Genomic DNA, 14250 nt, shown 5'->3' on the forward strand with positions numbered 1-14250 from the left:
CCAAGCCAGTGGCTGAATGTGGAATGGATTGCAGTTACTCTTCTGAGAGCAAGCTCCGGGCATCCAGCAGATCAGGCTAGCCAGAAGAGGTGGGCATTAGAAAGGACCACCCAGTCTAGAAGCAACTGCCTGGAAGCTGAGTAGTCTGCAGACAGCCTCTGACCAGAGCAGCAGCCACGAATCCTGATGAAGAGCAGAATGGCTAGTCCATCACTGCCAAGACCTGTCAGGAATGCCTAACTATTCTGTCACCGTGAGTCACCTTGGCCACATCTGTCATGCCTCACTACCTCCTTCCCATTGTTCACGCCCACTTTTCCTCTTCCAAGACTCTTTGTGTATTGGGGAAATTGCTTTGTAACTACTCTCCTTGCTATGCCATTTGAGTAAATGTCTTAGGTAAAGAACTGACAATTAAGGGGAAGTACTGTAGTGGGGGATTGTGAGTTAATGTTAGCAGAATTGTTGTTTGTCCTTCATTCTTGAAGAGGACCAATGAATGACATCAGGAGGGTGAAGTCTTGACTTGCACGTGAATTAGATTTAAGTGAGGTAGGGCTATACAAAGTCATCAGTCTCATTCTCTCCTACAGAGTCATCAGAATCCAGTGACAAGACATAAATCAAGATGACTGGTGATGGCCCTGGATGCATTAGGAAACCTTGGCCTTTTTAAGCTAAGGGTTTTTTTTTTTCCAGGTCTCAGCTTTTCTGAGGCAACACCCATTCAGTAATTTAAGGCTAGATAAGAAATCAGGCAAAAGATGGCCTAGTTTGTCTTCTCAAAAGAATCAGTCTAAGAGGGGAAGACCTTAAGAGTTTCTGGCCAGAACAGAAATAATTTATGTTTACACTCACTCTGAGCCATCAAAAACCAAACAATGAGCAAGTGAGGGTTGGGCTGGGACCAATTATTGGCCAATCAATGAGAGCCAGAATAACATGAGTTTAAAGGCATAGTCAAGTTTCTCCATTTGAATCCCAATGGGCTTTATCAAAGCCTGGTTTTTCAGAGCTGTATTTCAAAAATCAAATGAACACTATGTGAGATAAAAGAGTTAGTTGTCCCAGTTTAAAAAAAAACTGATAGAATAAATAATTAGGGAAGAAAAGAAAAAAAAATCACCCCCAAACCACGAGATAATGTTGTATAACTGATCAGAACTTATATTCCTTTGGACAGAGCACCCACATGTAAGGGTATGATGCCGCATATGGACAGAAGGAAAAGGAGGAGGAGGGGACAAGAGAAGGAGAAGGAAGCATTGCCCTGATAATGAGAAAGTTCTTAGGAGTTAAAATTATCATCTTCTCACGTAGGAATGTAAACAATTTAACCTTATTTATTCCCTTACGATTTCTCTTTCATGTTTACCTTTTTATCCTTCTCTTGAGTTTTGTGTTTGAATGTCACATTTTCTATTCAGCTGTGGTCTATTCATCAGGAATGTTTGAGAGTCATCTATTTCATTAAATATCCATTTTTTTTCCTGAAGAATTATACTCCATTTTTCCTGGGTAGGTGATTCTTGGTTGTAATACTGACTCTTTTGCCTTCCAGAATGCAGTATTATAAGCCCTCCACTCCTTTAACATAAAAGCTGCTAAATCTCATGTGATCCTGACTGTGACTCCATGATATTTCAATGGTTTCTTTCTGGCTGCTTACAATATTTTCTCCTTGACCTGGGAACTCTGGAATTTGGCTATAATATTCCTGGGAGTTTTCATTTTGGGATCTCTCTCAGGAGGTCATTGGTAGATTCTTTTAATTTCTCTTTTTCCTTTTGGTCCTAGGATATCAGAGCAATTTTCCTTAATAATTTCTTGAAATATGATGTCTAGACTTTTGTTTGATCATGGCTTTCATGTAGTCCAATAATTCTTAAATTGTCTCTCCTCAGTCTAGTTTCCAGGTCAGTTGTTTTTCCAATGAGATATTTCACATTTCCTTCTATTTTTTCATTCTTTTGACTTTATTTTATTGTTTTTGGAGTCTCATGGAGTCCTTAGCTTCCACTTGCCCAAGTCTAATTTTTAAGGAATGATTTTTTTTCAGTGAGCTTTTGTACCTCTTTTTCCCTTTGACTAATTCTGCTTTTTAAGGAGTTCTTTTCTTCAGTGAACTTTTGTACCTCTTTTTGCATTTGGCCAATTTGGCTTTTTTAGGAATTCTTGTCTTTGGTGGATTTTTGTGCCTATTTTACCATTTGGCCAATTCTGTCTTTTAAGGTGTTATTTTCTTCAATATTTTTTGTGCCTCTTTTACCAAGCTGTTAACTTTTCATAATTGTCTTACACTACTCTCATTTATTTTCCCATTTTTTCCTTTACTTCTCTTATTTGATTTTTAAAAACTTTTAAATTCTTCCGAGAATTCTTGTTGGGCTTGTGTCCATTCACATTTTTTTCGTTTGGAGCTTTGCCTTGTAGCTGTTTTGACATCATTGTCTTCTTCTGAATTTGTGTCTTGGTCTTCCCTGTCATCATAGTAGTTTTTATGGGGTTTTTTGGTTATTGTTGTTGTTGTTTGCTCATTTTTCCAGCCATTTCTTGACTTTTAACTTTATGTTAAAATGGGGCTCTGCTCCTAAGGTGGGGAGAGGGGGCACTGTCCCAAGCTTCAACTTTTTTTGTGCTGCTATTTTCATAGCTATTTCTATGGGTCTGTAAGTTTTCAGGGCATCCAAGGTGGTGTGATCCAAGGAGAGGTGTGTTCGCTGCTGTCCTGGCTCATGCTCTGGTCTTTGCTGAGGAAAGGCCTTGCTTCCCTGCAGCTGCAAGTGAGGGCAGTCCTCTTGGCCCTGGAAATGTGACCAGGTCCCCTGCCCCCTTGTGAGAGACCACAAGCACTCTTCTCTGCCTTGGAACCAGGGATCCTGTTCCCACAAGTGTGCATGTTCCTCCTTGCCCTGGAATTACAATCCAGAATTGTGTATGGGCAGTGTTACAGGGCCCTGCACCCAGTGCCATCAGAGGGTCTCCTGTAATCTCTTTGTGACTAGTTGTCTGACCCCCTTCTCTGCCCTAAGAGCTCCCAAAGTTGCTGCTTCCACTGTCGCAGCCACCTCTAAAGCCTGCTGCCAGTGTTGCCACATTTGTTTCTGGCTGCTCCAGACTGACCCCCAGCCTAGTGTCATAGGCCTCTCCTGCCAACTTCCTAAGTTGCTTTGGGCTGGAAAATTGTCTCACCCCAACTTTTTGTTGGCTCTTCCACCCTAGAATTTGATTTGAGGCATTATTTTAAAGTTGTTTAGAGGGGAATTTTGGGAGAGTTGGCTCCTTCTCTCAATACATACATAATTTAAGAAGACATCCCAGGCCATTATCAGTCATGTTGACTTTTGTCTTGCCACTGGACTTCGATGACTCTGGAGAAGTGAGGCTGATGACTTTATGCAACTCTACCTCACTTAAGTCCAATTTACACATAAGTCAAGACATCATCATGTCATGTCATTGGTCCTCTTTGAGAACAACAACAATTTAAGAAGGAAGGAGAGAGCAATAACAGTTGAGATCAGTAAATCAGTTTCCTACAGCAGCAAGACATAAGAAAGGGAAACATGGTCACTAGAGTTGTGAGCCACTTTAATGGAGGATATCCTGGGCAAAGTCCAAGTGGAAGAGGAATTCTTTACAGATATTGAAAGGATTCCTTATAGATGTTGAAGTCTTCCACATGCTCTTGTTTACAACTTATTGGGTTGATTTCAATAAGACCTGTAACATTATAGTCTCTTTAGTGAGATTCCAAACCATTTTAAAAAGTTACAATCCATGTAGGAAAAACTGAGAATGTCTGTTGTTTAGACTATGATATATATTAGATGGACAGTCTATTGAGCTGAAACATTAGTACATATCCCTTAGACAGAAACTGTAGAGAGACTATAATTCTTTGCAGGAAAGGAAGCAGGAAGGTGGGGCCTCTCCTCATAGAGAAGGAGTGCTGAACTAGAATTATATCTGCACATTTCAATAGTCTAGGGGAAGTAATTTTTAGGTTCAAGCTGCACTCCTAATTGCTACCCCTTACTGGGAAAAGGAGAACCCTAAGGCTTGACGCCTTTCCCACCAAATGCCATTTCCATGATGAATACTCATAACAAATCCATTTATCCAAGTAGATAGCAAAACAGAAATAAGAGAAAGTACTTATGAGAGTATCCAGAAAATACAGAGTGAATAAGTTCTCCCATGGAATGTGATAAGGCAGCTTAATCAAGAGAGAAAAAGTTTCAGCTCTCACTCTAAGGGAAATTCCCAGAAGTCTGGTGTAGCAAGCTGAGGGTAGGAACATAATAGAGTCTGCTAACTCCACTACATATCAACTTCTTCCCAAAGCCTTTCTCATTCAGGAACCTAAAGAAAAATCTCAAATGATGAGTCTTCTTTCTCAAAGCTGGACAACAGAAAAAAGACTGAGAAGAGAAGATATCTCCTCTCCACCTCTCATCAGTCCCATCCACCCCTCCCCACCCCTCATGAAGGCATAGGGCATTGAATAGTCAATTTCCATCAAAGAGAAGGAGCTCATGCAATTGGCCCTTGGAATGGAGAGGTAGAATTTCAAAACCCAAAATTCTGTTTTGAGAGACTTGAAAGGAAACACGTGCTATGACACTAATGGTACAACTTGAATTATAGTGATCTTTTGGGAAAGTAATTTGGCAACACAACAATTATAAAACCTGATCATAGAATTTGACCAAATAATCTTACTAAGACATTTCACAAGGATGTTGTTCAAAGGAAAAAACATATCAGAAAATATTCATAAAAACTTTATTTGTAATAGCAAAAATTAGGAAATAAGGTGATAGGTAAAGTTACCTAAAACTAGTTGATCTCTGAGGCCCTTTCCAGCTCTGTGACTATAATTGAGATTTACCAAGTTTCGGTATATTGATGTAATAGAGTATTTTTTGTACTATAAAAAGTAACAAATATGAACAACACAAAATATAGGAAGATTTCTCTAAAGTGATTCAGACTGAAGAAAGCAAACAAAACAACATGCAACCTGTGTTCCCTGGTTGTTCACCAGTTCTTGTAAAGGGCATGCTTAAACAGTGCTTAAAATTTGTGTCCATCCTGTCACTTAATGAAAGATTCCCAGCCCCATTCTATAGGCAACAAGTAAGGAGTCCACAGTATACAAATTTGGAACCCCTTAGGAAACCAGTGTTAATATAAAATCTCTATTGATTATTGGATTTTGTAAGACTGGTTGATCAGTGCTTTGGATGGTGGTAGAAACCTCTCTAAGTTTGATTTGGTTGAGATACAGGATTTCTTACAATGTCTGTATATCTTAATTAATATGGAATCTTGAGGAGTTGCAATGATAGCCAATTCTCTCTAAACCAGTGTGAACACCTCCCTTAATCTGTAACTTTTCTCAGGTTGTAGAAATGTAAGGTTATAGTAGAAATATAGGGCTTTCCTAGTACTAACAATATGCCAAAGGTCTAGGGGTATACTTGGTAACATTCTGCCAATATGTGGGATAGGCACAAAAGATCCTCACCCTGAGGCCAAGAAATTCTAATTCTTCCTGGGGACTGAGGCGTGCTGCCCAAATAGGGTAGAGCAAGGGTGGGGAACCTGTAGTCTTGAGGCCTTCTAGGTCCTTGTTGTAGCCTTTTGACTGAGTCCAGGGTTTATAGAGCAAATCCTTTTATTAAGGGGATTTGTTCTGTGAAATTTGGATTGAGTCAAAAGGCCATACTTGAGGACCTAGAAGGCCACATGTGGCCATAGGCCACAAGTGCCCCACCTCTGGGGTCATTTAGGGTGCATACTCTTCCCACTGATCTTCCTATCTACCTGTGATGCCCCCATGTAATCTGCTTAATTCAATTCCATTTGACCTAAATTAAACTGTCCCTGAATGTCCTACAATTCTATGGAAATAATGTACTTTCCCTTTTCACAAACAGCTAATCATATCTCTCTTTCTAAATGGAATCCTTTGTGTGAACATCCTTACCAATATGTTAAATATATAATCAACTAATTCCTTTCATTAGGCTTGACAGAATGAAGAAAGAATACAGAAATTTGAAAACATGGGAAGAAAAGTCTAATTATTTAGATACAATTCTTCGCATGAAAACAGAAACAAAAGAATTTCCTGACTCTGAGGTAACTAAAAAGGATATATTAGTTTACTGTTTCAGATATGAATTATAATATAACATGATTTTCAGATTTTTATACCATGTTTTCTTTCCATTTTCTTTCCACTCTGAAGAATTTAGCATTCAATAAGTTGCTTATTGATATTCAAGGCTAAATGTGTACAACTTGGGCCAACTGGACAAAGTTTTTAAGGTCCATTTATTGACAAGGCTTCCCATTTTCTCTAATATGTTTGCTTTTCTTTGCTTCTAGGATATTGATGACAATGAAGAAATAGATGTAAAGGATAAGACTCGACTCTCATCAAGTATACTTCAGCTAGCAGGTCTAGAAACTCATTTGCTTCTTTATTGTTATTAAATAGTTTAAATAAAGATAGGTGTCTCACAAAAAGAAAAGCCAATGCTTTCTTTAAATGTATTTTCATGTTTAAATTAGGAGATTAATTTCATATATTATTCTAGTTTTGTATAGAACTCATTATTTGTAAAACTTACAGAGAAAGTACTAGAATTAATGAGTTTTAGACTTTATGTTTTAAGCTGTGCATGTGTGTGTGTGTGCATGCGTGTGTGTGTGTGTGTGTTTGAAAGAAAGCAAAAGAGAATATACCTATTTTTCTACTTCTATCTCTTTTGCCTGGAGTATTGCAACAGCCTGCTGGTGGGGTTTCCTCCTCCTCAAATCTCTCTTCATTCCAATCCATCCTCCCTTCAACCACCAAAGTGATTTTCCTGGGACATTTCCAGTCGTCCTGACCTTTATCTTACCACTATACCCAGATGGCTCCAGAGAAGAGAATGAGGCTGGTGACCTTGCACAGCCCTCCCTCACTTAAATCCAATTCACTTGCAAGTCATGGCATCACCTTCCTGATGTCATGGTCCTCTTTGAGAACAACAGACAAACAACAACAACAAGTGATTTTCCTAAAACAAAAGTCTTACCAGGTTGCCTCCTACTCAGTAAACTCCAGAGGCTCCTATCACCCACAGGATCAAATACAAAATGCTCTCTTTGGCATTTAAAGTCCTTCATAATTTAGCCCCCTTGTACCTTTTCATATCTTCCTCCCCAACATGTACTCTTCAGTCCAGTGTCACTGACCTTCTGGCTGTTCTACCACCAAGACACTCCACCTCTTGGCTTTGGGCATGTTTTTCTAGCTGTCCTCTATGCTTGGAATGTTCTCTCTCCTCATCTCTGCCTACTGGCCTGCCTGGATTGCTATTTGTTGTTGGATCTTTTTTTCAGTTATGACTTTGTGACCCCATTTAGTATTTTTTTGGCAAGCTGAAGTGAAATTGTGAAAGGATATATATGTGAAATAGATTAATTTGCATTTTATCCTAGGTCAAATAGGGAACCACTGAACCTTCTTGAATGGAGAACACTGCTTAGGGAATATAAATTTGGGAGCAATATGGAGGATGGATTGGAATGGGGAGAGGCTAGATATAGGGAAACCAATTAGGCTGTTGCAGTAGTCTGAGTGAGTGGCCATTTAGGCCTGAAATCAGTGGGGCTGTGATATAAATGGAGAGGTCAGATATGAGAGATGCTATGGAGGTAGAATCAATAAGATTTGGCAACTGATTAGATATTGGGTATGAATTTATAATAAAAGTCCTCCAACAATTCCTAGGTTACAGACTATAAGAGTAGTGATATACCTTGATAGAAATAGGAAAGTTTAGATGGAAGGGAAGGTTTCAAGAACATGGTAGCCACTGATCTGTATGCCTATTTTCTCATCTTCAAAATATATGAGAATGATCTATACATATTTCAAAGGATCCTTGATAAAAATATTAGAAGGTTCAAAGGGGAGCTGTAACAAATTATTTTCTTCAGCAGTCCACGCCTTTACTCAGTTACTGAAAGATGCAGTGAATACAAGATTTTGACATCTTTATTGTTTGTTGACTAAAAAAAAAAAATAAGCATTTGGCTCAATTGAGCAAAACAGCCTTTAAAGGCTGTCCACCAACAAGGAGTTTCTTAATCATATGTAAAGATCACACAAGATTCCTTTATAAATGCAGCCACAGGGATAACTCAGGTGAATGAGTTATCTTCTGATTATGAGTTATCAGATGAGGCAGAGAGATAAGTCTGCTCACCAAAAGTGTTTGCCATGGAGGATGCCTCAAATGAAGTCACTACAAATGTTAATCATCTAGATGCTCCTTTTTTTTAGTTTTTTTAGGTGATTTTTAAAAAATTAATTTCTTTATTTTTTAGTTTTCAGTATTCACTTTAAAACATAAGCTTTAAGTTTTCTCTCCTCCCTTCCCTCTTCGCTTCCCAAGACAGCATGTAATCTGCTATGAGCTCTACACGTACATTCTTATTAAACACATTTTCACATTAGTCATGTTGCATAGAAGAATTATAATGAATGGGTGAAACCATGGGAAAGAAAAACAAAACAAAAAATAAAATAGTCTGCTTCACTCTGCATTCTGACTCCATAGTTCTTCCTCTGGATGTGGATGGTATTTTCCATCATGAGTCCTTTGGATTGTTTTAGGTCCATGCATTGATGAGAAGGGCTAAGTCTATCAAAATCAGTCATCACAAGCTGTGGCTGTTGCTATGTACAATGTTCTCCTGGTTCTGCTCGCTTCACTCAGCATCAGTTCATAATAAGTCTTTCCAAGTTTTTCTGAAGTCTGCTTATTCATCATTTCTTGTAGCACAAAGTATTCCATTACATTCATATACCACAACTTGTTCAGCCATTCCCCAATTGATGGGCATCCCCTCAATTTCCAGTGCTTGGCCACCACAAAAAGAGCTGCTATAAATATTTTTGTACACATGGGTCCTTTCCCCATTTTCATCAACTCTTTGGGATACAGCCCTAGAAGCAGTATTGCTGAGTCAAAGGGTAGTACATTTTTATAGCCCTTTGGGCATAGTACCAAATTACTCTCCAGAATGGTTTGATCAGCTCACAGCTCTACCAACAATGAATTAGCATTCCAACTTTCCCACATCTTCTCCAACATTTACCATTTTCTTGTTTTGTCATGTTAGCCAATCTGATGGGTGTGATGTGGTACATCAGAGTTGTTTTGATTTGTATCTCTAATCAGTAGTGATTTAGAGCATTTTTTCATATGACTATAGATAATTTACATAGATGGATTCATATATATATATATGCACATAATATAGGCAATTTCTTCCTCTGAAAACTGCCTGTTCATATTCTTTGGCCATTTATCAATTGAGGAATGACTTGTTTTCTTGTAAATTTGACTCAGTTCTCTATATACTTTAGAAATGAGGCTTTTATCAGAGACACTAGTAAAATTTTTTTCCCAGTTTTACGCTTCCCTCTTAATCATGTTTGCATTGGCTTTGTGCAAAATTTTTTCAATTTAATGTAATCAAAATTATCCATCTTGGATTTCATAATGTCCTCTATCTCTTGTTTGGTCATAAATTCCTCCATTCTCCATAAATCTGACAGATAAACTATTCCTTGCTCCCCTAATTTGTTTATAGTATTAGCCTTTATATCTAAATCATGTACCCATTTGGACTTTATTTTGGTAGATGCTGTCAGACGTTGGTCTATGCCCAGTTTCTGCCATACTATTTTTCAGTTTTCCCAGCAGTTTTTGTCAGATAGTGAGTTTTTATCCCAGTAGCTGGGGTCATTGGGTTTAACAAACAGTAGATTGCTGTAATCATTGACTACTGTGTCTTGTGTACCGAACCTATTCCACTGATCTACCCCCTCTATTTCTTAGCCAGTACCAAATAGTTTTGATGATTGCTGCTTTGTAATAAAATTGAAGATCTAGTATGGCTAGGCCGCCTTCCCTAGCACTTCTTTTCATTAATTTCCTTGATATTCTGGACCTTTGATCTTCCAGAGGAATTCTGATATTATTTTTTCTAGCTCTATAAAATAGTTTTTGGTAGTTTGATTGGTATGGCACTAAATAAGTAAATTAATTTAGGTAGAATTATCATTTTTATTATATTAGCTCAGCCTATCCACAAGCAACTGATGTTTTTCCAATTATTAGATCTGACTTTATTTGTGTGAAAAGTGTTTTGTGATTGTGTTCATGTAGTTCTTGGGTTTGTTTTGGCAGGTAGACTCCCAAATATTTTATTTTGTCTACAGTAACTTTAAATGGAATTTCTCTTTCTATCTCTTGTTGTTGAGCTTTGTTAGTACTATATAGAAATGCTGATGTGCTTATTTAATGTGGGCTTATTTTATATACTGCAACTTTGCTAAAGTTGTGTATTATTTCAATTATTTCATTATTATTTTTTTTACTTGCTTTGCTAGGTTTCTCTAAGTATATCATCATATCATCTGCAAGGAGTGATAACTCAGTTCCTTCTTTGCCTATTCTAATTCCTTCAATTTCTTTTTCTCACATCCTAACCTCTAGACCACCAGGGACAGATGCTCCTTTTTGAAGAGGATACTGCACTGAATATCTCAAACCCCTTTATAATGCCTTCTCAAAAAAATCCATGATTACTTCAAAGAGATTAACCTAACAGTCTCTACAGATGTAGAATCTGCCTCCTCATATGTGGGCCCCCAGAAAGTTATCTCAGATTCAAGGCCTTTTGTAGGTCATTGACCACTTAGATCCCCAAATCATTAGCATCCATCAATGGCACTGCTTTTACAAATGAACAGGACACATTCATTTAAAGCAAAAGGCATTTCGTTAAACAACAAATTAAGTGACAAGAAGGAAATCCCCTCATGTACATATGTAATGCACTCTCCCATAAGTAACCATATCACTAGTAGGAAAAGACATACATAGAATATGAATGATCAAGAGGCAGGCATGAAAAGGCACACACACTAGGTACCCATGTCACCTTGGTACATATATGTAGAATGTAGAAACATAATTATCATATGATGCATACATCACCAGTACAAAGTATACTTCACATATTACAGGGCTGCTAGTGGTCTCTGGTGAAGCTTGCTGGCTTGTCTCTATTCCCTGTGGCATTGTCTGTGCTGCATGCATGCCAGGAGTTTCTTCTGGTTGCATGATGACTTCAGTTATTAATCCTCTTCAGGGCAGACTTATGTTTTCCATGGTCATCTTCTGGAGAAACAGCAATCAGTAAGCCTCCCTCTGGAAGAAGAGGACTAATGCAGTTTTAGTGCTTCTCCTAGAGCTACAATCAAAGCTAACAAAGCTCCCATGTTAAGATGAAGTCTACGATATTCTCTATATTACCTGTTTCTGTTCTTCTTTGCCTTTCCTCTGACTTTCTTAGTTTAATTCTAGTATGAGTTATAGTTAGGAGTTGTTTTTAGTTTTTCTCAAACCTGTTGAACCTGCAAGCTACAAAGGAGCTGGGAGATTGCTTTCAACCTTTTTCCAACATTTTGTTCTTTATGATCTATGCACATATTTGGGGCAAAAGAGGGTTAAAGTTCTGCCCCATTTCTCTCAGTTACAAAATTGCTGTCTTTTGATGTTTGTTACCTTTTTTTATTGCATTCTGGCCAGCACAAAAATACTGGTCTTTGCACTGGAAAAACTAAATGGATGAAAAATGCCTATTTCCCAAACTTTGCCATGAAGTTTGATGGTGAATCTGTTATGTTAGCACATCAGCACATATGCCTATATACTGTGTATATACACATATGTGTGTATATGTGCCTTTCCATATATGGAAGGCAGGTGATCTATTAATGGGACCCTGAATTGAATAGAAAGAAGGGACTAGGCTGACTTTTACATTTGGGAAGTTGAACAGTGCTTTTAATGATCCTGAGCTTCTGCTTGGGAAAAACAAAAACAAAAAAATTTCCTCTTTTAAATAATAAATATATAAATATTTTCCCCTGATTTTAAGTCTTAGACGATAGTCTCTGAAGAATCAAAGTTGTGAGTGACCCAAAGGTCAGTGGTGAGACACAAGGCAGGGGAATATACGAAACAGCACATTTCCAACAATGACTTATGCAGGGGAAGTGTTACAGTGGATATCACTGAAAAAATGTATGATTGGAAGAGGTGGGCCAGTTATGTGGCAAGCATGATGAATACAATATGAACAGCCTGAGTACCAAACTTGTACCAATGTAAAAATATACCTAGGAAGGCTTCTAAGATGTTGGATATTTCTGCTGTAAAGAACATAAGAAAACCTGGACAAGTGTATTAGGAGGGCAGAGTTTATAATCTCAAAGAGGATCATAAACATGTCTGAAACGTTCGGAACCGCCGGATATAAGAAACTCTCAAAGTAGAAGGCAAAAGAATCAAAACATATATTTAGGCTCCACAGTAACCAACCCATGAACCAGCAACCCCATTTTGATATATTGATCAAAGGCTTCCAGGCCCAATAAGTACGCCTTGAAAGAGTAACCAGGAGGCTACAGAGAAGCATGATTGCGTAAAGCAAAATCATGCTTCCCCCTCTATGGTAATAAGATTACCCACTGGCCTGAAGTCTTTGTTCAGCTTCCTCCCGTAGGTCAGCTCTGCTACTGGCAGCTCCTGCTTCAGCTGTGTCTGTGGCTGTGGCTGTGACTGCAACTGTAGCTGTAACTGTAACTGTAACTGTAGCTGTAACTGTAGCCGTAACTGTAGCTGTAACTGTAGCTGTAACTGTAGCTGTAACTGTAGCTGTAACTGTAGCTGTAACTGCCTCTGGCTCCAACGGGAGCTGCTTTTAACCATCCAGCTTCTGCGGGGGTGCAAGGCACGCCGGGGAAAGCACAGGCCCCCCCCCAATCTGCCCAAGCAAGGCGAAGGGGTCGACCAGAAAAGCACAGGTTTTTTCCATCAGCTTAAGCAAGGGAAGCAAGGTGAAGGGGCCGACAAGCTTACTCCAGTCCAGGATACAAACAGCATTCAGTTCAGGGGAAAAAGCCAAACTAGTCAAGGGCACCCGTTGACTAAGTGCTAAGGAGCCCATTTTTGGTTGCCAATACACTCCACCCCTTGTTATAGGATACATAATCTAATCAGCCATGTATCCTAGAACATACATTGTGATCCAATTACAAAGGAAACTAAAACATATCATTCATTATAAAGCAAAACATATCATTTGGTGACATTCCTAAATATTGGTTTACGATTCAAATGTGATCCACCCCTAGGTCCCAGCAAGATAATCTCTTCAATCAATCATCCCCAAAATAATTATTAATAATTCAAATGTCCACCCCTAAATCCTTGTATCCATTACATAGGATCAATAATATCATAACAATAAAACAACACAGCAAGGATAACACAAAATAAGTAAACAGAACACTATCATCATTTCCACCCCCCTTGAACGATTGGGGCTCAAAATCTTGGGGTGAGGGGTGGAGGTCTCATTTTCCATAGCTTCTTCATGCTGAAATTGGATGTAGAGATGGCCCTGCCCCCAAAAAGTCCCATTCCAGAGGTCATTTCTTTAACGAGCTGGCAGGAATTCCAAGAATGCTACATGCTTAGGCAGTCACCGGAAAGTGCAGGGTGCTTAAGCCTGAAGGAAACAAAACTAGCAACAAGGTTAGCCAAAACAAAGGACAAAAAGAATAGACAAGTATGGACTATAATTCTTCAAATAAAATCATCTCAAGTTTGGTTGAGATTTCAGTTATGCAAAGATCCAACATCAGAGCCAAACTCAGGTGGGAAATGTTTCTTTTCAAAAGGAACATAATGAGGAAGCCAAGAGGATCCCACCCTAGATAGAGACTAAGATTGTCCTCTCAGCCTTTCCCCAAATGTACAAGTTTTCATCCGTTAATCACACAAGGTCACCTTCAGTCTGAGTGGCTTGTGGGCTTGCAGGAGCAGTTCTTATTTCCCTATCTCTCCTGTTATCAAGGCCTTTATCTCTGTACATTCTATATAATTCATTGGTTGGAATTCCATCTATCATTTCAAAACCTACCCCTGCTCTCAATAAAGCAGTAAACATTTCTTTCCTTGTTACTCTCCTTTGGCGCCAAGTTTGCTGGTTATTCACCCTTCTCTCTTGAGGAGATCTATCCCTTCCCCAGTCACCTAAGTCATGTAACTGTAAAATCTTATTTATCACTGTTGTAAGACGGCTCCCTACTTCTCCAAGTAA

The 14250-nt window shown here is 38.6% G+C and overlaps 1 protein-coding gene across 1 annotated transcript in view; it reads left to right on the forward strand.

Annotated features, from left to right (window-relative positions):
* Positions 1 to 14250, forward strand: part of C2CD6 (C2 calcium dependent domain containing 6) — a 121367-nt gene that overhangs the window by 86691 nt on the left and 20426 nt on the right. Inside the window, exons 10-11 of the mRNA XM_036756414.1 lie at positions 6036 to 6150; positions 6400 to 6472. Of these exons, the coding sequence (XP_036612309.1) occupies positions 6036 to 6150; positions 6400 to 6472 (188 nt within the window). The remainder of the gene's footprint in view (positions 1 to 6035; positions 6151 to 6399; positions 6473 to 14250) is intronic.

Source organism: Trichosurus vulpecula, chromosome 4, assembly GCF_011100635.1.
Source record: "Trichosurus vulpecula isolate mTriVul1 chromosome 4, mTriVul1.pri, whole genome shotgun sequence".
Taxonomy (NCBI): domain Eukaryota; kingdom Metazoa; phylum Chordata; class Mammalia; order Diprotodontia; family Phalangeridae; genus Trichosurus; species Trichosurus vulpecula.